General features: G+C 38.7%; 1 protein-coding gene across 1 annotated transcript; it reads left to right on the top strand.

Moving 5' to 3' along the window:
- Window positions 1-2,130: 2,130 nt before the first annotated feature.
- On the top strand, window positions 2,131-2,706 carry LOC148299046 (uncharacterized). Its single transcript, XM_088276422.1, is given in 2 exon segments — window positions 2,131-2,395; window positions 2,450-2,706. Coding segments are annotated over 2 exon segments (444 nt in total). The 3' UTR covers window positions 2,629-2,706.
- The last annotated feature ends 23,086 nt before the right edge of the window (window positions 2,707-25,792 follow it).

Below are 25,792 nucleotides of genomic sequence, written 5' to 3' on the forward strand. Positions count from 1 at the left end.
TGATGGGCAATAACATCAACAACATCATCAGCAATCATTACTCCATGAACGAGGGCAACTCTGAAAGTGTGATGAAGAGGTTCGGACAAAACAAATTCAGAGGCTATGAAGCACCGAATGAGAGGAAGAGCAGAAAGAACCATAACAATGACAGTAACAACAACATTAATAAATATGTCGATCTTGTTGAGAATAATTGAGGCTTTCAATATTGCAAATGGGTGTGATGCTTATTGATGTAATGTTTTATTGTGTTAATTTTGTATGATTTTTAGAAGTGGCATTCGTTTTATGCTTCCCAACCCCAACCCCAACCCCAACCCCAACCCCAACCCCAACCCCAACCCCAACCCCAACCCAAGTTAAATCGAAACATAATTCTGATGATGCGATTGATAAATTATATATATTATAGTTATTGCTCAAATAGTATATATTATAGTTATTGCTCAAATAGTATCATTATTGTAATTATAATTATGATTTAGGAAGTGTATAATGCAGTTTATAAATACAACAATTATATGGATATGGGTATGTATATAGGTATGTATATGTATTACCTGTGTCGATATATGGTATCATAAATAGAGTGAGATAGTCACAGTGTTCATAGCATACAATAAGAAACAATCACAGTATAAATTCCATTCTGATAAAACCCTTTTGGGCTGCTTAATCAAAACTCACAGATTAGCTGGTGAATGAGCCTAAACATTCTTCCTAAAATTCGCCATATTTGGCTAAATAAAGCATCTTAATTTTCTAATACTTCGACTCCCGAAGTATCTACTCAATGCACACCCATCTCAAAATACCTAAGTCTTCATCAACGCTACTAACTCTCAATGCAAGCTCATCGAGCAAATCTGCAATTTTCAGTCCCTCTAAGGCCTACGCATGAGGCTATTTTGCAGATTGCACATGCAGGGGATAGTGATAAGAGTGATAGGAGTTATGGGAGTGAACTGCTTGGAAATTGAAGGATTCTTGAGAAGATATGGTTTAGTTCTGTAAAGCAATTTAGTTGTGTAAAGTAGGCTATATTTAATGATCTACACTTTATATGCTGGGATGAGGACTGATTGCGAGAGAGGAGGGTTGGTCAGTTTCGGAGTGGCGTGATGCGAATTATTACTTTTTGTTTTTAGTGCTGGCCTTGGGAGACTGCTCTTGGGTCTGTTTTTGCTTCTTGGTGACTTTGGTCAGATTGGTGTATCCCTTCACAAAATGGGGATGACTGTAGCTCGATAGTCCATTCCTGTCTGTCCTACTTTTGCTGAACCCATAAATATTGAGCTGCCTGACAAACGAGGAATATTTGGAGTGCCGAAAGTATAGTGGCAAAATATTGGCCTACAGGGTAGGGATACAGACTATGCTGATCCCTGTTCCTTTGCTGTTCCACTTTATCGCAGCACTGGCATCTGCATTTTCGAGCATGACCCCAAGTTTATGAACAAAGGAGGAGCAGTGTAACTGTGAGTTAGAGTGTTAGTTGCGCATAATAAACTGCGGCACTGTTATAATTATAACACTATTCAGTAAAATATCAGAATCTATTATTATATTCTGATCGACTTGCTTTTTAATTAAATGCAGCGGTTTTTATCCAGCAATCTGCTTATTAACTATTTTCGATACAATTGCTTTATTTCTGACTCGAGTATTTCCACATGGATGATTTACACTTAAATGATTTACACTTAAATGATTTACACTCGGATGATTTACACTCGGATGATTTAACTGCTCTCAGGAATATGTGTTCAGTTTAAAAGATGTCATGCAGTCATGTAAGTGTTAAAGAGAAGGACATTATCTGTTATTCATCTTTCAACTCATAAATTGAAATGCGGATTAAAAATAGTTCGAGGAGTTCAATTAATAATAACATAATATCTTCGGGGATGATTGTCGATGAAATCATTGATAACCGGATTGGGCTTGGCAAATCTCAATGCTTTCTATTTTTCTTTCTCAGTCTTGTTTAATTCAATGATGGCACTCAGATAATTCTCGGTATGCTCTATCTTATCCCAAGCCAGTTTGTTGACTCCTGTTTTGAAAAGATAGTGGAACCTCTCCTAATCCGAAGTATCCTACTTGGCATCCATATTCTACGTGGGGATGGCTCTAGGTTGTTTATTGTGTGGGAAGGCTGCTGACAAATTTGGCAGAAAGCCCATCTTGATCACTGGATCTATTTTGCAACTTGTTACAGCATGTTGTTTCCTGTGGATCAATTCCTTTATAAGTTTTCTGATAGTCCGAGGAATCTACGGCTTCTCGCTAAGCTTCACACTGAGCCTTGTCAGCGGCTACTTTTCAGAGTTCCTACCGACCAAATATCGTGGAAAAGGGGTTCTGCTGATTGGCTTATATTGCACCTTCGGCAAACTGTTTGCCATTGTTCTCAGCTTGATCTTCATGAAAGGGTACCTATAAGGGCTATGGAGGCCAATGATGGCTCTGGGGTCTGCTCCAAGCATAATTGTGCTCATTGGCACTCTGGCAGTCGTTCAGGAAAGCCCTCGCTACTTGATCTCCGTCGGCAGATTTTAGTAATCTTATGCAGTCCTCGAACGCATGATTCGAACCAACAACAAGTCAATTGATGATTCATAGTACCTATCCGATAGCTAAAAAGAGCAGATCGTCGAGTACTCTGAAATGATCTTCATGGGTAAAGAGAAGGCCTCGTTTGTAACACTCTTTAATCGAAACTACTTTCGGACAACTCTTGGCTTGATGGGAGGCTGGGTCGCATTCTCCTTCACGTATTATGGTTCGTTGACTGCCCTACCCTTCATCTTCTCTGAGTCTAACAAATCTATTGCATCTTTAGCCTTGACTATTGCCATGGAAATCCCTGCAGCCTTCTTGGCATTCTTCTTGATCGACCATAAATTCTTCGGCCGTAAGAAATCATTATACCTCGCGCTGCTTGTTTCATCCTTAGCATTCTTGCTATTCGCTTGGAAGCACATAACACCCTTTTCATCGATATTCGGATTTTCTCTGAAGATGATATCTCTGCTATTGTATCCCATCACATCGGAGTCCTATGGGACATAAAATCGAATAACTGGCTTTGGCTTTAATTCCGGAGTGGGCAGAATATCGGCTGTTTTTATGCCACAAGTTGTGATTCCTTTGGTCACTCACAATGGCTCCTTGATCTTCATTATCTTCAGTGTGATATGCGTTCTGGGTGCCATCGCAATATTCATAATGCCAAAGTAAACAATGAACCAAATGCTGGACGAAGCCCCGCCAGATCGTCAGTAAAAGCTGCAAGAAGATGCGATCGTCAGGCCAGAGGATCCGAGAGGCAGTTGAAACACTTCTACGCTTTACTGTTAATTCAATGATATACTAAGTATTTTCAGTTATTTATTGCCTGTATTTCTCGATTCATGGGAACATTATCCCATAGATCTCCTGTTAACATATCTGGCGTTAATTTATCATACATATCAAACATATCTTATATATCAGATTATTCTCAACTGAATGGAATGTGTTGATTCATTCATTTTAGTATCATGAAATCTAAAAATGTATGGATCTTTGCATTTTCATCTTTATTCTTACATTTGCATTTGTATTTGCCATCTTTAATCTGACATTTATAACAGACATTTGCATTGCCGTTTAGATTCACTCAACGTGCTAATTGATTATGATCGAACTCCTATACTATAGTTACTGAATTACCAGTCGAAACAATTTGGTGATGTCTGAACGAACAAACCAACGCCCGACGCGTACCAACAAACAACAAACTGCTTAATAAGTTACTGATAATAAGTAGTCCGATCTCAAGGATCTCAAGGAAGTTCGAGATGCCAAGAATGCGCAGACGAAGATAAGTGCTGCTGATTATCAGTAGTTGGAAGATTAAATACTCGGCAATAAACCTAAGCGTAGGCTTACACACTCTAAGGCAGCCCAAAAAGAGTAATAGGGCTGGCAATAGTTAAAGAACAAGGATGTTCGAAGTATAGAAGACCCCAAAGGCTCTGATTCTAGGGCCATTAAGAATATTTATCAAACATTGGAGGATGAGATTTTTGGAAACAAACCCATGCGTAGGAGAACCCAGGCAAAAGCATAAATAGTGCAGGAGCAGCACACATAGCACACATAGCACACATAGCATAAATAGCACACATAGCACAAATAGCACACATAGCACAAATAGCACACATAGCACACATAGCGCACATAGCATAAATAGAAACACACATAACAATATGAACGCGTTGAAACAAACATCGAAACCATTAACAAAATTGTTCAGCCCAAAAGAGAAATTGGCTAAGAGAGCAACAGATCCGAGAGTATTCAATTGTTGGCCCACTAAAAATAATTTGACAGTCACATGAGGCTGAGCGAAGAGGCCCGTCAAGCCTTAGCCAAAATTCAGAGATTCGACAAATTGACTTACGCAAAGTAATCCGACAAAGGCTCAAAAGAAGCCATCCAAAACGAAGCTAAAAGACTCGAGCGAGCCAAGAATTCCAACAAGAAATTCAAAGCCAAACTATTCGACAACTAGCTCACCATCACCGCCCTACTCAACACAATCAAACTGCTGAGTGAGGTCGGTGAAGAAGCCAAAACCTATAAATCAAAAGTATAATCCCAAGAGCTCGAAGAGAAGAAGAAAAGACAGTAGAAGTATGAAGCCGACCAATTGGCCAGAAAGAATGGCACAGCAAAGAAGTAATAAGAAATTAACAAGCTCAACCTGCTCATTACAGAGAACATCATCAACAACGACATGCTCAACTTGCAGAAGAATATCTAAATATTCATGAAAAGATTCGGCAATGAAGACCCATCCAACAAAAACTCCCCGATTTATAAATTGCTATTGAAATTGATCGTAGAGAATCATGAGCATCTCCAATAGAATGAGTATATCAATTGGCTGCTCGTCACCAACCGCAGGAATGCAAATGATAATGACAGTTAGCGCGAAGATCACCTACAACATCTGATAAAGTAACTAAAGTAAAAGAACAAATAGATACAGGTGCTGAAACGCAGGAACATCGACAAAACAAAAGATGAGAATCATTACATCAATCGCGTCTAAGATATGTATAAGAAGACTCTGCTCGCCAAGTAACAAGAACTGAAAAAGCTAATTACAAGAAAAACCATCATCACTCCAACCAACACTCTCGGCAGCAACAGAATCAACAACAGAGTCAGCTCACATACCAACCAGTAACAAATCTAAGAACAAAGCAATAAACAAAACAAGTAGAAAATGCAGGAACTTACCAACAAGCTAAAGTAGCTATAGAAGACACTCGACAGCTATGATAAGTTAGGTGCCAAAGTCACATAGATACTGAACAAGGCAAATGACAATAAGGATTATGGGTATGAACTGACATCACTGGTCAATAACCCACACATTAAGAATCTGACACTAAGTGAAAAGCTGCATGGTCTGATTACTATCTATAAAACTCAGGGCAAGAATGTGGGCAATACTGCTCATCGGAATAGAGTCGAAGGCGAAAGCATCAGGGAAAACAAAAAAGACAAATAGTAATAGCACAGCAACAAACAAGTGCTGGCTTTCATTGAGTCATTCATTAGCATCTACAACAATGGCAGATTCAACTCCAATCGTAAAAAAGTATAAATCTAAAGACTGCTCAAAAGGATGAATTTGTTGAACTCTGAAAGCAATACTGTGGAGACATTCAAAAGTATAATGATGGCAAATTCTATGGCATTGTAAGAAAGCGCATCATAGTTTCAGGGCAGTGAGGTTTCATTACATGTGGATTCACAGGGTCGGTCCAGTAGATACATGTCGAAGAGGAAGGACATTGTGGACGATGTTCTTGGCATGAATAGGCAGTTCTCGAAAAACACCAGCAATAATGCGAACACTAACACCAACACCAACAGCAATGTGAATAAGGCCCGCACTGACAGTTACAAGAACAACAATAATAATAACAAATAATAGCAGGCAGAAAAACCCAATAAATAAAGACCAACAAAAGACTCTTTCAAGCATAAACCCAATGAGTAGAAACACGCTACATAATAGTAACAAACATCTAAATATCAACAATAGCTGAATATGCTCAAACAACTAATCAATGACAAAGATGAACAAATTACCCAGCTTCAGCATAAATTACACAATGCCAAACATGAACTCACAGATCAGAGGACAACAAAACAATAGCAATAGTAATAGTAATAGAAATCCACAAATATGATCAAATAACTATAAGATCAGCTATCATTACTATCTTCAGCTAATTAGCAATTTCGATTATACAACCAACAGTTAAAGGAATAGTTGGCAATTGCAATTACAATCAATAACCGAAATATCATCAATAACCCAAATGGTGCATAATAACAGACAGAATAACTGCATAAACAGACAGAATAACTGCATAAACAAATAGCATAACTGCATAAACAAATAGCCTAACTACAAAGATCAGAGCAGTTACATTCCCAATAGCAACAATAAAAAATAACACTAGAATAACAGCTAAAACATTAGAAAGAGGTGAACGAATAACTATCACGAAATAACACAGAAGTGAGCCATCGAGCCCAACATCTATAATAATACATAACATAGCTAAATATCATCAGCAATATTGTGAACCAGATCAAAGAAGGGGGTGAGTGGTTGAAGGAACTACCAAAGAGCAAACCAGATAGTAGTAACACTCATAACACTCAACATGATGCAAATGCTAATAAACAACATATCGCATCATTGTATGAATTGATTAACATTTGCGAGAACAATAGCAGGGACAAATATCACAAGCAACAAGAAGAGAAGAGACTACTGGTTAGAGATCGAGATGATGATAGTAGTGAACTTTTGGATTTATAGGAGCAAATCGATAGCTATGCCAATAAGCTCGAAGCAATGACCAACAAAGAGGAAGTGTTAAGGCATGACAGCAATCTACAAATCTCCGATGACTCACATCCCCAACAATCCGAGCACACCCACAACAACGAGCAACACCCCAACAACGAGCAACACCCCGACTACTAGCACAATCCCAACAGTAATGCGACATGGATGGAGCTGCTGAAGGAGAAATAGGAACATATTGGCAAGCTCATCGATGAGTTCTCTCTGCTCAGGCAAAAGAAAGATGAGGAAATACAAGCATTGGAAGAAGAGCTGATGAGGGAGAAGGAGGAGAATATTAATATTGAAGAACATGAGTCTGCTGTTTAGGGGCTGCAGAATGCGCAATTGATGATATAGCGAATGAAAATTGATGCTGCAGAGCTCTTTCAGAATAAATGCAGGCTTGTGGATCAGTTGGCCGATAAGGAGACTTTGTTGATTAAGATGGATACGGAGTATAGCAGGGAAGTTTAACACTTGAAGGCAGTCATTGTAGGATTGAAGGCGACCATTACTCAACTCAATGCGGATGCTGATGGATTCACCACTCGAAATGCTCAGAATATTATGCAACTAAAATAAAAGAATGTCATTGGATAGTAAGAGAACATAGATGTGATGAAACAGCGGTATAGCACATTAAGGTAGTAGTAGAACAACACTCTAAAACAGTAACATTAACAACATTCACAACAATACTAACAAACCTAAATGCATAACACCCAACAAATCCAACAATAGCTCACCACAAACAAACAATAATCCGAACAGCTATTGCTCATAATAAAAAGCATGCAATAGAAGTACAGATCTTTAGAGAAGGATATCTATGAGCTTGAACAGGACAAAGACCAACAGATCAGACAGTTGAGACAGGAACTGTAACAACAAATTGAGCAATATGAGTATCATGCTGGTTAGAGTTTAAAGGAGGATAGTTTAAGGAAGTAACAGTACTATAGGCTGTTGCACAAGTATGAGATTATGAGTGAGGAAATTGAGGAGGTAAAGATTATTAAAGATCGGCAAGTTTAGGATCTGAGGGTTGCTCTCAATGATAAGGTTATGGGCTATTAATTGCAAATACAATAGCTTCTCGATATTATATAGAGTCTACGGCAACAACAACAACAGCAACAGCAACAGGAACAGCAACAACAACAGCAACAGTAGCATTAATAAACATCACAGAAATAGTTGCAATCTGAAAGCAGCGATGCTGAAGGTGACAGTCTCGAACATCTCAACACAAAACATAAAATAAACAAAAAATTCAAACAACACCAACAACAATACCCTAATCTCCCTAATTAGATCGAAAGCAACTCCAACCATCATAACAATGACCATCGATCAATAAACTAACTCTCTGAGAAGTATGCAGCACTGGAGAAGAAATACCATGAACTTGAATCCAAAAATCAATAAGTAGTCACATCAACCTCAACATAGCATAAGTAGTTGATGGAGTAAATCCTCAGTCTGCGAGCAAACAACACCAAATTATAAGCAGCCAACATCGACATTGCTGAATAACTGCGGAAAATCCAGGAGACTCATCGATTGCAGTCCAATTAGCATCGCAATCAAATGGAGGAGTTACTCCATGAAATCCACATTAGCAACAATAACACGGATACCCCATTGGGTAGTGGCACCAACCCTAACAGCTATATCAGTTTCAATTAGAGTTAATTGTCGACGAAGAACTGGGAGGAAAGATATAATGGCTTGCATTTGCAGTTTCAGAACTATAAGGCAGTCAATAGGGATAACCATCTTGCCAACAAGAGGCAAGTTTAGGAGGCCAAGATGGAAGCCAAACTCCTAAAGCAAGAAAACGCACAGCTCATGGGAAAACTCAAGATTAAGACATCTGAGATTATGGGGCTGAAGGGATTACTCAAGGAGCCGAGCATGCCTCATATGGTTCATGATAGCAACCATGATCACAACCATGATCACAACCATGATCACAACCCTGATCACAACCATGATCACAACCATGATCACAACCATGATCACAACCAGCAGCATCAGTCATCAGGTCTCCCCCATAAACTCACAGATAAGAATTAAATGCCAAGCATCACACCATCCCTTCCAACAGCACCAATAACACACACCACTGTACTTTATGATAACTTCCATCACACCAATCTCACATAGTCATAATACCATGAAATGCTGTTGTCGAATCAACATCCTGAACTCGACATCCATGACGCAACATTCCTCTACAATCGCCTCAAATACCTCGAATCCACATTACTCTCACGAACCCACTAAATGCAAATATTGCGCAGCACAATCGATACCTTCACTCAACAGAACACCACTAATGACTTATCAGAGAAGCAGCCCAAACAATAGATCCCGCACATCAAGGATACCGAACAGGAAGTAGTAGAGAATGAAAACCAATCAATATCAACAATTGAGAAACTAAATAATAAGCTGATCGAGTTGAATAGGCACATTGAGGATAACCTGGATGTTGTTGGGATGGGTGGCGAGGAACTATATAAATAAAACGAGAAATTGAAGTTAAGGATTGCGGAGTTGATGCGACATATTGCAAGTTTGAAGTTTAAGGGCAGTCGCAATTAGGGTTAATCCAGTTACGAACGAGAATTCTCATTAGATGCCAGCCAATAGTGGCAGAGTCATCTCCAGAATAAAAAGCAGCAAGAGGCTGAGAGCCTACTTGGCTCATTGAAAATCTAAATAATATAACAGAAATCAAAGCCATCAATCGAATAGCACATATAGCACATATAATTGCAGCATAATGAGCAGTAATATAATGCAATGGAGAAACTGAATGCAGAAATAGAGTATCTGCGCACATAAATCGATAAACTTCATGCGGAAATAGAACAGTACAAACACAGATTGTGGGCACACATCGAACGATAAAGGGCACTGAACAACCAAATTTCCACGATAATTAATACAAATGCAGATGTTAATCATGAAAACCCAAATCTTAACAAATAGCGACTACAGCATACGCACGATCACACACTTCACACACACGATCACACACACAATACTTAATTAATTTCCATAGACCAAGATCAGCATCAGAAACAATTACAATAAAAAGACAAACAAATCTACACTTTTATAAATAAAATTGAACATCTCGAAAGTTAGCTTAACTCCGCTAAGTCCCATGTTACCTCATTGTAGCAACTTAACAATGGAAGGCTATCTGATTTTGCATAAAGTGATAAGCTGAATTAGGGTGTGTAAAGCTCAACAAGAAATATGCAAGAAATTGAGGAGAAACATGTGTCAATAGTAAAATAGCTCAACTCCAGAATCAAATAGTTAGAGGAACAACTGAGACTACAGCACACTACTGTACTCATTGAATAGAGCCATGCCCTGATCGAACCAAATATTCTCATACAACAATAACCTTCAGAACAGATCAAGCAGCCCTCCTAACAAATTCCATCTATAATAGCCCTCAATCATCAATTAACCTCACAAGAATAAACCCTAATCGAACAGCATAGTAAGCTCAGAACTAACAACAACGAGGAGGAACTTAGAAACCAGCTTAGAGCTCTACAGTAGCGGTTACAACTCAGCAATGCAGAGCATACAGTATTCCTTCATAAACTCAAATAATATAATGAGCTGCTAATCAAATAAAAGTCCGAGTTACAACAGTAGTTAGCAGAGTTGCAGAGAAGCAATGTTGAGCTGAATGAGAGATTCAACAAAGCCAAATATAACAGCCAAGATGCAAATAGCATAGAGAGTAACAAGGGCAACAGCCTTGATAACGATATCCTTGAATACAACAACAACAGTTTCAATAGTATGGAAGTGCATGAAATCAATAATAGAGGACAAACCTCGAAATAGGACAATGAGTAGAATATTGACAATAATCTACTTCACACTATACACTATAGGAAGAGCAATAATAGCGTATCATCACAAAATAATATCTCAGATTAGATTTAATCTTTGAAGGATCAGCTCGAATTAGCACTCGTAGAGAAAAAGAGGCTACTCAACGAAAACTATCACATCCGTGAAAGTGAATAGGTCGAGGCCATCGATAACAATATCACATAAATCCAAAATCAAGTCCAATAAATGGAAGCCCAAAGTAACACACAAAAGCATCACAAAAAACAAAAACAGCAATAAAAACACATATAATAATAAAGAGAAAAATAAGAGAAAAGAAAACGAGATCGATAAAGAGAGAAATCCAGAAACTAAAAGAGAAAGAGACTATCAATGAGTAGTATCCATTAATCGAAGCCAGTCCTCATCGAGTATGGCAAACCAGACAAGCATAAAGTAACCTACTCTCAAAGCGATGAACAGAAACTGCGGCAGTTCACAGAAATTAGCAATAGTGTTTAGCAAGTATTAACCAAGTAGCAGAGTATCCTGGATATTATTCAAGGCAATGACAATCTCGACGAGGAACTATACTCTACAGTCAGTAAACAGTTCTAACTTATAAAGCTACTTAAAAGCATATTAGATGAGCAAAGGCAATAGTTACAAACTGCGGACGAAAAGAGGAATATTTTTATAATGCGGCTATCGAAATAGTTTGAAACTTTGTTAGAGCAGATGCTCAAAGCGAATGCCAGTGCAGTTCATAACGATAATATCAGCATGAAAGAGGGTTATGTGAAGGCTGTGGGCAACTGGGATACAGAGAAAGACGGGAAGAATTACAATTAGTATGATAATCAGAATGAAAAATAGGGTCTAAAATATCTCCAAAAGAGGAGTAAGGATGCTCATAATGGTCTGATAATAAATAAAGGGAGGGAAACGATAGAGAAGCAGATGGTTGATCTCCTCATTCGCAACAAACAGTTATAGGAGCTCGTAGCAGCACTCACTGAATCCAACAAACTCTCTGAATCCAACACCCATCCCACAAATATGAATAATCACACAACAATGCTACAAAAGCAGACATCAGATTAGTATATACCCTATTCATAACCTAGAAAACATATTGAGTAATCTAATAGCATAAAGCCCACCTTAGAACAATCCAATCACCCCATATAACTAAAGTATCACCAATAAATTGACACCATTAAGGAAACTAATAAGCATCTGATTGCTGAGCTTGGGCATCTGAACAGTAAGCAGACCACGCACACAGCTGTTGCACCAAATTATTAACATGTGCCGGTACTATTACCATAAAAGTAGGCAAAATAAAAGTAGGCATCGCAGATTAGGGTATTTCAGGACAAAATATAATTATTGGAGAAAGAGAATTTTCACTTGTTCTCAACGATCCAATCCCTCAACCAGTCTGAGGCTCAACGTCAAAGCTTCAATCGCTATTATCAGCCAATTGGCCTCCCTTCGAGTCAAATACCCGCTTACTCTCTACAACAATACATTCAGAACTTACCACAGCATTCCCCGCAACACTCTCCATAACACTCCCCACAACACTCTTCAAGACAAAATCTACAGCACTCCCCACAACACTCCCCATAACACTCCCCACAGCACCCACCACAACATCCACCACAACACCCCCCACAGCACTCACCACAGCACCCACAAGAACAGACGAATAACCGCACCCCATATACTCTCCCTCTCAATAAAAATCTGACCAAAATAGTCGTCACATAAGCAAAGCTCAGAAGCCTGAAGACAAAGAGCAACTCGGACCCCGAGGGATACTTCGAAGGCATAGACGATTCATACAATGAAGCTTAACTCGAGATCCTGCGAAGAATCAACTTAGAAGTAGCAGATCTGGTTGAGTCCAATCGTCGACTCCAGTGCAAAATCGCGCTCTTACAGCAGAAGCCGCACAATGGCCATCATGCTAGCAAATCCGATGAGTCCTTTATAATGTTGCTACAGTCCAAAATGTAGAGATTGTTCAAATGGCTGCTGGCTAATAATTACATCAGCAATGGCCAAAGCATCGCAAGCTACTCCCTCTCTAGCAACCGACACCTACAAAACGGAGATCAATCGGCCTACATGTAGTATTGGCTAAAGTTCATGCAGCACCTGCTCGTCGAAGTCTACGAGCCCAAGCAGAAGGAAGTCCATGACAAAACCGAGGAGATTGTGAAACTCCAGGAGAAATATCGAAGGCTTTATTAATCAACTTACCGATAACAATCATCTCAGTATCATCAGCACATTCGCCACGAAACCCCTGTTCATCAAACAGATCACAATAGCAATAAAGATGATGAACGTGTAAGCTTCTGGAACAGCAACAACACCCAAATCCAACTATAAATGGAGCATCAGCAAGCAGATCTCACCCTCAGGGATGCAAGATACCTATTAAAAGAGTACCTACAAACCAAGTAACCAGAATACATAAATCTGTTAGCCAAGACTCTTGGCTTAGAGAGAAACCATCAAATAATCCAAAACAATAGAAGCGAAGTCTACTCCGAACAGCATAGCATACACTTTTCTCGGAAGAATGCATGATGGCAAATTGTTCATCTAGTTATCCTATATGCATACATATCACACAATATCACACATAAATACATACACATAAATATATATTACAGACATAAATACATACACATACATACATACACACATACACATATATATCAAAGAGTAAATATATCTCTCTGCAATGCCAAACTGCATTATGATCCATATTTAATCTAGAAATGGAGGTAAGCATTCGATACCAGCTCGCCAACAAGAACTCCCTCACCGATCTTTCATATAACAAAGCAAGTAACCTATTTGCATGCACTGCCGACGGTACGGACACCACGGTTCTCTTCACTGTCGATACTATCAGCCTCGAACTCACACACAAACTCACCAACTATTAGACCAAACCACCAGCATTATCCTGTTTGGTGTGGAGTAACAATGGCAAGTTCATTGCTTTAGGCAGACATAAGATAGAGATATGGAGGCTCGAGGACAATGTGAAGTTTGTGCCCCATCAAGTGTTCAGTGAGGGTTTCATTGAGATCCATAATATTGCGTGGTCTCCAGATGATGCTGAATATCTCTGTAATGGCATGGTCTCTAAGTAGCTGCCCCTGGTGCTCAACATCCGCAATATCCATACAAAGCAGTTAAGGCAGATACCAATGGAGGCGGTGATTGTGGCTGCGAACTTTGATCCATTCGGCAAGTATATTGTTGTGCTTCTGAAGAGCAATCGAGTCTAATTTTATAATAGCAAAAGCTTAGTAAAATGTAAGAGCATATCGATGGCCTACCACGAAGCCAATGATCTACCTACATTGAAGGAGCATAGGACTCTGGATTGGAGTCCGGATTACAGTTATATCGCAGTACCAAACCTTAACGACTCGAAGATACCATCTGCTATACTGTTTGATCGTAACAAGGACTTCAAGATTAAGGAAATACTGACTGGACATCAGACTCCGATCAGCTGCCTCAAATTCTCCCCAGAAGTCTATGAGTACAGCCCCAGGAAATAGACATGTTTCATTTTGGCAATGGGAGACACAAGCGGATGCCTATCTCTATGGAGGATCAGCAAGCTCTCCACTTCAACATGCCCCATCAACGAGCAGACCAGCTCCACCTACAATAAGCCCCTGAAGGTCATATCCTCCCCGCGCTAAGCATTCGAGTCGATTGAGAATATCATATGGAGTGAAAGTGGTGACATGATATTTTTGAATGTGCTGAAGAAGTATGTGGTGTGCATTTCCATACGCATTCACTATGAAAAGGAATCAGAGTTGCTGCTGAGCAGAGTTATCACAAGGCAGTAGAAGATAGGAATGATTCTCGGGATCTATGGGGTCACTGAGGATAGCCAGATTACTGGCAAGAAGTTGGAAATATTTGGGGTTGATGGCTTTTTAACAGAGTAACGGCCTGCTGGTGAGAGTTTGGCCGATGCGCGCCTTATGGTTGATGCGAATAATGAAAAGAAAGCCAACAGTGCAGTCAATACAGGGCCACCCCAAGCAACAAGTACTGTTGCATAAAGCCTAAATAACCAAAGCCAACTATTTGCCTAGAAATAGCCCATGATCCGAACAAAGCAATAAACAATAATAAAACTAGGCGAAAAGAAGAGAATAGTAGCATCAATGATGGTTCCTGAAAGCAGCCTAGAGCCCAAGGGAGTACCAAGCACCCTCGAAACCAATGGCAACAGTTTCATATACCGAGCACCACTGCCTATAATGAAACTGCCAACAATTTCCTGCAAACTAAAGAAAGTCTACTACTTAACTCAGAATGTTCAGTTATCTCTTTCTCTGCTCAACAACAGTCGAATCCTCACACTCACAAAGTACAGCAATGCCCAATGCGAATAACCAACAGAAACCTAATATCAATGCAGAAGAGTATTCAAGTCCGAAATCACATACTTATCAATAGTCGAGATATATCCACTCTCATCTTCCTCCCAGAAAGCATGCATGAGCAAGAATAAACATATTGTTGTGATTCACGAGCAGAAACTATATATGTTCGACTCAATGCTGCAGATAGAGGAATTGCCGATGTTTATAGGGGATGTCAGTATGATTGATATTAGCAAATGTGGGAGTATATACTACTTACTGACCAATGGCATTGTAAGGGGGTTTCATTACATTAAAAGATAGTTTATGGTGGAGACGTCAGTTGGCTATTTGTTGATCGGGGCTCAGCAGGGTGCTAAGATGTCACCCACCTGCAACAACAACAGCAATAACAACATAAATAGCAACAACAACAACATAAATAGCAATGAAAGCATAAAGATTATCGATAAAAATCCATTTGTGTAGTTTCTGATTGATGAGGAAGATGAGCGTAGTGTGACTCTGACGATAAAGTAGACGCATGAGAAGTTTGCCTATCGAGGAAGCACTCAAAGCTGGGTGAAGCTTGAGTTCGAAATGGGCATGTTCAAGGAAGGCCATAGTCTGAGGATACTGCAGGCCGATAAAGATAGGGCTGAACATTTCTATCAGGCATACCTCAAAGAGAAGGATTTTCACAATTTTGTGAAAGTTTATTCCGAGTAGTTGGTCACTTATTTTTAACTGCAGTGCTGCTATTATGGCAATCTCATCAAAGCCCAAACAAGCAACAACTATAACAACAACTTAAACAACAACTTAAACAACAACAACTTAAACAACTTAAACAACTTAAACAACAACTTAAACAACAATTATAACAACAACAAGTACAAGTATCGTGAGGCTCTCCTGCAACTCCTGATGCAACTGAAGAACCGCAACTCAGACTGCCTTCTGCGAGACAAAGTAAACGGACTCTTCATTGACAGCACGCACCCCAATTACATTGACAACTAAACAGATCGAAACGAGTTATGGGGGCAAGTGAAGAGAATTGGCGGGAGGGTTATCCAATAGTTTATACTACTGGAATCTTATGCGATGAGCTGACCAATAACTTCATACTCACCCATGATAATAGTAAATATCCGTAGCAAATGTATTTATTCCCATAACAAAATATAAATAAAACTATACTGTATCCCAAAGATCAAAGATCATCATTATCCTCAGGGTAGTCGATTTCGACGATGTCAGACATGGATGAGCTATTTTAGAAGCCCTTAGAGTTCGAGATTTAGTTTATTCTCAAGTGATCGCTATTTGCGAGTGTTCTTTATTTTTTAATCTCGGATTTTTTGGCATTCTTTCTCCTTTGATACAGGGAGTTTATTTATGAGTAATTCTGTATGGAGTTGCTTTTTGCTTTTGGTTTGTTGTTTCTGTTTGGGTTGCTACTGTTGCTGTTGAAGGTTTATTTTTGGGGGGAGTTTGAGGGTTAGTATCTTCTGCTTTATTTTATGTTGTTGCTTCTGTTGTTGTTGTTGTTCTGGTTACGGCTACTGTTCCTGTTATAATTACTATTACTGTTCTGGTTACTGTTCTGGCGAGTGTTACGGTTGGCACTTTCCATAAAATCATTGGTTTCCCTGGTACGATTAAGCACAGAATCAGCATTAATATTGTCAAGGCCATCCTCAGAGTCAATTGGAACTATATCACTCAGATTAGAACCCGCCTCCCATAGTTTGTTCTTCTTTGTTTGGATATTGGGGCTGTGCTCCTCCTGGTTGCGTGCTGCCCTCTTTTGGATATTTAGAAGCTCCTGAGCGTAAATGAGGGACTTGCCGATATTGCATGAGAACTTGGCATCATTGTTGAGAAGAGTATGAGGCAGTATATTGCCCTTTTGATCCTGAGCATTGTGCTTCTACAGGAACATCCCACAGATTTTGATGAACATCTCCATGACCCCCATAGCAGTCGAAATAATCGCGAAGTAAGTCGCCGCAATTCCCATCAGTATCATCGTGTCAATCTGACTATACTTCATGTTATATATCACAATCAGCATCTCGATGGTAATCACACATAGGATGTTTATTGTGCGTGTCACACTCTTGAGCTTTGATATAAACAGTCCTTATTTCACTAGGTAGATATTTATGAACAATTGTAGTATGTTCGCCAAGATTATTCCTGAAATCTGCACCAAACCTGGTAGGCTTGATATCAAGAACATTGCGAATAGGATCTTTCGGAAGAATGCGTATCCGTAGGCGAAATAAGCCATCCTGCAGAGTTTGCAGTCTTGGAACAAATCTTCGAGGAGTGCTTGAGTCGATTCGGTCAGCTATGGCTTCCTAACTTATGCCGAATAAAGCATAGCAAAGAACGGGAATAAGAGCACAATCATCGAAATGCCAAAAGTAAATGCAAGCACCCATTGCATATCAGTAGTGTAATAAATGTAGTTAATTTGCGCAAAGGCAAAGAAGAATACAGGAAGTATAAGTGACTCAAACATATCCGAGACTGTTAGTATCCAACGAAACTTGATCTTCGACGCAAGGTTTCGAGTAAAATCAAATGGCAGTATCCTCAGAATAAAAAAAACAATTAGGTTCATGACAAGTATGGTTAAAACTGAGAGGATGGTGCCTATTATATTCTTATAGAAGTTTGCGCCATTCTCATAGAATATTATTTGGGCTGGCCCTTTCGAATCGACTGCATCTGAGGAGAGATCTCTCAGGCTCTAAATAATGTTGAAAGGGATCAGTGTGAAGATATCTAAGAATCTGAAGGAGGAGAGTGCCTCGATGAACTACTTAAAGACAACAGGGAGGTCCAAGTTAAGGTATTTGTGGAACTCTATGAGCTGCTCTAATTCGAATAGGACTTTCAGGAAGCTCGACTGTCCTGTAGCTGCTGAAACCCCAATCAAAGTACTAATTACAACGAAAACCTCGCTCAGCTCATCCGGCATCATATCTTCCACAATGAAGAAGTTGCGAATCTACAAAGATTTCTCCTGCTCCATGAGATATTTTGTTGTAGTGCGTACCTCGAAGGGCACTTTGAAAAAGAAAGTAATGTCACATATCTACTCGCAGGCCTTCATTAAAGTCTTGTTCACTTTCGCAATGTAGGCCCCGTCACGATGCTCTGTCAGATTGTACTATATTTTGACTTCGTCGATATAGATTTATAGGTTGTCGGTAATCGGAGTGTCGAAAATGAGACTCCTTTGATTGAATGTTATGAGGAATTTAGTCTCGGTAGAGGCCCGAAGGAAAGTCGGCGTGAAATCCAGACAGTTATATGAACAAGGCAAACAAATCCCTTGCTCATCAGTTGTGTAGCCCTTATAGCAAATGCATTAGCCGTAATCTTGGCTATGATTATAAAAGACTAAGTATCTCCCCTTCGGGCAAGTCATGCAATAGTATTAATCAGTGTATTGAAGGTCTTCAGGGTCACTGGTACAGGTAAGACATTTCCAATGGCATGCAATACAGGTAATCGGCAGATGTTTAAATAGCACCAAATATGCAAATAGCTGTCCATTTTTGTGATCGATTGTGCACCCTTGTATTTAGTTGTTGAAGATAATAAGGTGTGTTCGGATTTGGGTGTAAATGATAGGGAAGTTCTTATATCCTATTTCTATGGCTCGTTTCTGTGTTGAGGGGTCTACATAGTCATAGTTCGCATATTTCTCGAGATTCTGAAGAGTGAATGTGGTATACTTGTTGAGACAGGATAAACCCATAAACATATGATCTTCATTTGGCTTAATATACCCCATATCATCGATGAGAATAACCCAAGTGGGACTACTACTCAGAAACTGGTCAAACACAATAAAAATATGAAACAGAACATATGACTTACTGACAATAACATACGAAATCGACAGACCATTCTCAAATGCTGAGGGATATGTCATCAGCAACAAGGTCCCATGCGTTGCATTCTGCGAAGATACTATGTACGTGATGGGCAGGGTTAAAGCAAATGGAATCATTTTGTATTCGGATTCAATGTTGTGTCGGTTCTTGTATGCAAATTCGAATGTTTGGTTTGTCAGGATATTGTTAAATATTCCCAGCTCGATGTCTATTTAGTAATCGGATATCATGATGCAGACACTTAGCATTTCGTTGTTTATGAGGCCATTCTGGATGATGAGGCCGACTCCTTTATCCACATTAAATGCAATCACCATTGTGGAGGTCTATATCGAGGTTAGCGCATGATTCAATCGTATTGACTACGCAGATGGAACACTGATTTACTAAATTGCTAAATTATCATGAGATTTGTACAATAAGTGAAAGTAGGGGTCTGCAGAAATGTGTTCATGTAGGTTATTGTTAATTGCCCATTGATGCTGATTCTCGTGAGTTTTACTCTTTCTATTGTAAATGTTGGATGTACTGATTTCGAGGTTATTGGAATTTGCGATAGCGAATAAAAAGGGGAGCAAGAGTATTGCTATCATTGGCATCATTTCGATGTGAAACAGCCGGGAGTATATATTATATTAATAATGTCAATCAAAGATAATTAAATTAAATAGGAAATAATGGGGAAGTGGGTCATAATGGTTATAATGGATATTGAGTATTTGAGAGTATTCGAGAGCATTTGAGAGTATTTGAGAGCATTTGAGAGCATTCAAGAGCAAATTAGTTTCGATTGCCATCATGTTTTTAGCCTTATGAGAGGTTTGATTTGGTCAATTTTTTGAGTGAATAAGTGAGCTTTATTCTTTATTGTTTATTATTTAGTTTATCGTTTCGTATATTGCTGTTTGCACACTTGCTTTTATTTCTTTATTCCTTTAACCCAACATCCTCTATTCCTTTAACCCAACATTCTTTATCCCACTTAAAATCCATCAAACAAATATCGTCAAAATCCACAGTCCAAATAGCCACAACAAATAAAACAATATAATCTTGAAATCCCGATACAAAACAATATCAGACATTTTATTATGTTTAATTAAACTTCCCAAACTAAATGCAACAAAAATAGAACACTTATCTCTCAACAGCTCGATCCTCCTACAGGAGTATATAGTAAGAACTTCGCAGTATCACAATGTCATTGGCTTAGCATCCGACATACATTAACTACATCAATAAATCGAAATGTGAACTCCATCTTAAGAGATATCATCCAGCCTTACAGACATGCCAATAAGCAGTTAAAGGCTGGCCTTAAAAATAGGATGGCTATAACATTATGGGCAAGATCCTTTCGATTCTGGGCAATTACCCCGAAGCATAAATCAACCATAAAAAGGCAATCACAGTTAACGACAAATTCTCGCAAGCCTACTACGAGTACGGTTTCACCAGTTACAGACAAAAAAACTATGTCTTTGGGTTGACTCTGTTCGAAAAGGGAATTGCGAGATAAAAACAAAACAATTCGGTTGCCTACATCGGGAGAGCGCAGGGGCTAATTGAGTTAGGCAAAACAGAAGAAGCTCGGCACAACATGCAATACGCGCGGAATGCATTACAAGAATTACAAAGCATCGCTTACTTAACAGACTCTGAGAAATAGATTACGAAACTCGGTGTGTTGAGGTACTACTAGATTGAGGAACACCTCGTCAAAGCTGTTGCATCTTCAAGACTCTCCCAGAAAGCTAAAGTTCTCAAGTAAAAAGAGATGATCAATAAGGTATCATTAGCTATCCATTTGGACAATATCTCCATTTTATAAACAACCTCTGCTTCTATGATGTCCGAAATTGAATCATCTGAAAATTTGAAGAATGACATAATTTATGAGAAATAGTAGAAGAATACGAGTTGCACGTGCGAGAATGTGTGTAGGATGTTCTGATTTGTTTGTACTTTGTTTAATTTCTGTTTGTTATATATATATGTGCATTCGGGATATATGCTAAGAGTGAAGGTATTGATGTATTGAGATTTCTCAGGCTTTTGTGATGACCCTAAGCATTATGGTGAAATATAAGAAACCAAAAAACACTAAACTCAACAAAAGAATACAATTAGACTTCCTCCAAAATCAATAAGTATCCAAAGTATTATTACAATCCTCCTTATCATCTAAGGCATCGATAAACCAAAAGACATAATCACATTCTGACTACTCAACATATTGCCCCAGTATGATATATTAAGTTTTATAATAACTATCGGATAATGCAAAATAATGCATGCATCAATAAAAGGAAACAATTGCCTGAGTCTTCATTGTTTTAAATGAATGAAAACAGAATGATGAACATTAACAGTAGCGGATATTCAGGTAAGTTTAATCAGTTCAAAATGGAATTGTACTTTACGGATGCTGCTCATATCAATGCCAACGATGGCTCAAATTAATAAATATTTTGGAGCCAATAAACAAAGACCAACATCACAAACCTATTCAACGACTTATTTCCTTATTACCGCATACGCTCATATATATCTCTAATAATCCTGATTCAACTCACTTTGTATTTTTTCATTCCAAACAGATTTCAGATAATTCGACCATATTTCCGATTCAATTTATAGTTGTAAACAATTTCTGCTTGGATATTCTGCCCATTTGTCTCTAAGTCCCTACTCTAAGCAATCGGCAACATGGTGTTTATGATGAGTGTTGGTTCAGAGTTATAACAGAAGGTCTACGTTCATCAGAAAATAGCGAAGAAATTCCATTACTTTAAGGTATCAAACAACAATCACACTCTCAACACTTTGGTGACCCTGCAACATAAATATTTCCTACTTTATTATATTCTGGTGTGTGCCATCAGCAACCTACTATCGGTTTTGATTCTACTCCCCTCGAACAACTCGATCTACTCCAGTAACTCATCCAGTAACAATTGTAGATCTACCCAGTTACAGCTTATATGCCTACCTACAATGTCTAGATTATGAGATAAATCGGAAGCTGTCGTCAGAAGTTGAGGCTGGCAATCAATCCGAAATGCAGATTGACTTTGAAATGGACAAATAAGAGTTTGAGCAGTAGTTTGCGCTGTTTCGTATCTATAAGGTCTTTATTGTGAGCTATTTGGTCTTCCTGGGGCAATTTGGCAGTTAGTTCCACCATTTCTATTGTTATTTGGTGGGGTTAATCATACTGGCTGGCCTGATGGGCGGCCGACAATGCATGTCCAACATCTGAACTACTTCTCCATTGGATATGATCACAATTGTAACGCTCATAACTTTCATGCAAATATTTAAACTATATATAGTATCTACATAGCATAGCTTCATTATTAATATTATAGCAATTGAATGACAAATTTATATCCTTTGCTCTTGCTATTTTGCAGCATCAGCATCTGCTTAACCTTCGACCTGTACTTACAGACCCCTCTGAAGCCAACCCAAAACTAAACAATCCCACGACAAATATTCCTAAACTCATAATTGCAAACATAATTCAACGATCACGAATATTAAAAAGGGCTGACATGCACAAACGGATTGTTTACCATTGTCTAATTTAATATCAGCAACACATAACTCAAAGATCAATCGTTGGTTTTTAAGTATGATGGAATATTGCTTAAGGAAGAGGATATTTATTTAGATGGGGTTCCTAATACTCCTAATCCTTCTCCCTATTTGGTTAGGGTTGATGAAGACAATTTGTAGTTTGTGATTGCCGGAGGGTGTCTAACCCAAAAGTAAACTAATGCTTCTAACTACTATAATAAGCTGATTGTTATAATCAGTGTCAATTAACTTAGTCCCTTTCGATTCTCATTGCTCTATAATTGCGATTACAACGGCAGACACAAGAAATTCTAATACGGGTACCTTATCATAACATTACTGAATGCCAGCATAATCATCGGAGTGGCCCTACATTCAAGAATCTGGTCCCTGAGATACAATAACCGACCAATCTGCATCTAACTTAAATGGCACAGATTCCTAATAGCAATGTTAGCAATTGTATTAATGGGTGTTGCAATATACATGTATGCTGGCAACTAATTCAAGAATGCAAACATAGTTCTGACTTACTTAGGTTTGGCCTTTGGGTGGTGTTTCACAGCAGTTTGTGCTGATTAGATCTTCTTTCTCTTCAATGCGTGCAAGAAGTAGCTGAAATTAAGCGAGAAATTGTCGATAAGGGTGTGCGATGTTTTGTGTGTGATTACTGCGACTGTCTTAACGCTGATCACTGCCTTCTTTTAGAATTGGGTATTCTTTAATGTGATATCAGTGTGTATATGCGTAGGGTCGATAAAACTGTTCCAGTTCAGTTCCATGAGACAGGCACTTATCTCCATGGTCATCAGCACTTTTGTAGTAACAATTCTGGCCTCAATCATGCACTATACTCTGGACCGGTCCTACAACGAATATGCAAGTGAGCTAGCTTCACCATTCTTCCTCGCCATCCCTGACTTAATTGATAACCTATTCAAGAAATGCTCATGGCTACCAGTAATCGACATCATTGTGCCAGGAGTGTACTTATCGTATTTACGGGGGTATGATGAGAACTATGTGACGGGATGGGGAGGAGTCTATACAGTTGTTGGGAATGTTTCCTTCCTGATTGGCACCATGATTTGGATACCAATTGAAGGCACTTATGGTTACTCTGTGCCTTTCAGTTTGGTGACTTACCCGTGTATGATGTTCGGGGTCTTTCTGATTTCGTACAAGCGTAATTAGTTTTCCACACTTTGGACCGGCAGATTTAATGGGCCGCACAATTAGTTCTCGGAGAGGCTTGTCTACATCAATGAGAATCGCACAACTTTTGGCAGCATGATTAGCCCAGACATGCTCGACGGAGCCAAAATCAGAGACTCCTCCTAAATCGACTGATAATTAATCAATAGATAAGTAATAGATAAGTAATAGATAAGTAATAGATAAGTAATAGATAAGTAATATACTAAGCATCAGCTGTAACTATTATACATATGCATATATATATCACGTATACATAACATATGCACACATACTACAGATATCAATTGAATAGCTATACTGCTTGTCTCATTGTCCATTGCGCCCATGTTTCAACTCGACACAACAGTTCTAGCTGTTATCCAACTGAAGCATCAAGCTCCCCTATTTCATCCAGATACCCCAAATCGATCCGACCAACTTCATAGAGTCCGATTTCAAAATTCTAAGTTAGTCCAGTTGCATTCTTAATTTAGGCGATCTTATGATGCAAGCTGGCTTATTCGAGCAAATTAATCATTAGTATGGGCTGTGATGTCTACGGGCGAATAAGGGGAAGATAATCTCGAATTTTGGGGATGTTGGTTTTATTTAAAATTAGGCCACATTTTCTTTATTCACAAATATGAAGGAATTGGCAAACTGACATCTATTGGATAATGAAGCTGCCAAGGAACTATTGGTACTTCGCAAACGATTTCTTTGAACTGTCCTTAAATGTAAATTAATAGGTCTTTGAGATGCTTTGCTCCACGAATTTGTGCAGAGTTAAATTGCGTTAGAGGGACTATTGTTCAACGAAATAGAAAGTGTAATATTTTGCATATTTTTTATTAATGGCCTTTACTCTTGGGCTTGTTCGGAGTTTTGCGCTCATGACGATGGGTATTTTGCCGTTTTAGTACTATTGCTGCAGCACTTCAGAGGAAGGTAGCTTTATGCTGAGTTCGGGCTGTATTGATTATAGGTGGGTTTCTATGCATTGACGGATTGTAAACAATGGCCTTTCGAAGTCCATCCTGCATATTTCTGTGTACCCGTTATCGTAAATATACAATCCTGGGAATAATTGAAACCGATAAGGGATATATGAGAGCATCTCCGACTGATGCCATGAATCGATTCTGCCGAAACTAACAATATCCGAGTATTATCGCATTGCTTCATCCCAAAACTGCGCAAAGTATCTCGAATAGTCGTTAGTTGAGTCATAGACTTGCACCAGCCAAAGAGTGCTCCCTTGTTAGATTAAATAATTGAAGTTTTTAGGGGTCAAAGTGACAGAGGTAGATTTGATCTCACTGATCACTCCACTATTTCGATTATAGTTCTGTCTCTTCTCGGGATTCCCAATGATCTCCCAAGCTTACATTATTTGGTCGAACTTTTATTTGCAATCTTCACAGTTTTGGTTACGATCTGGATGGTATTTCAATACTAAATCCTTATACTTTTGTTTAATTTATTTTTCATCTGCTCCAGGATCCACTTCGAGAACTGAATAGTAGTCCACATAGGCATTCCGGAATTTGGAGAGCTTTTCGTATATCTAAGAGTTATACTGGAGGATTATCATGATGAATAGGAAGATAAAGAGTGTGATGGGGATTGTCCATGAATTTTGGGCTTTGGCTATTTTTTTGTACTATTACTCTATGTTCTTCTTATTTTCGAGTTCTTTCGTTCTTTGTTCGAGTTATCTTTATTTATTGATGTCGGTTTATTTCTTCCTTTCTTTTCTCTTCTCGTTTTTTATTTTGTTTTTGGCCTATTGATCAATTTTGGCTTTTTCTTTCATTTACTTTAAATTCTGCAGTTCTTCGACTGTGAAATCTGCATACTTATCCCTA

The sequence above is a fragment of the Brachycentrus maculatus genome, unplaced genomic scaffold (genome assembly GCF_059751285.1).
Source record: "Brachycentrus maculatus isolate JH-2025_06_01 unplaced genomic scaffold, ASM5975128v1 h1tg001386l, whole genome shotgun sequence".
In the NCBI taxonomy this organism is placed as follows: domain Eukaryota; kingdom Metazoa; phylum Arthropoda; class Insecta; order Trichoptera; family Brachycentridae; genus Brachycentrus; species Brachycentrus maculatus.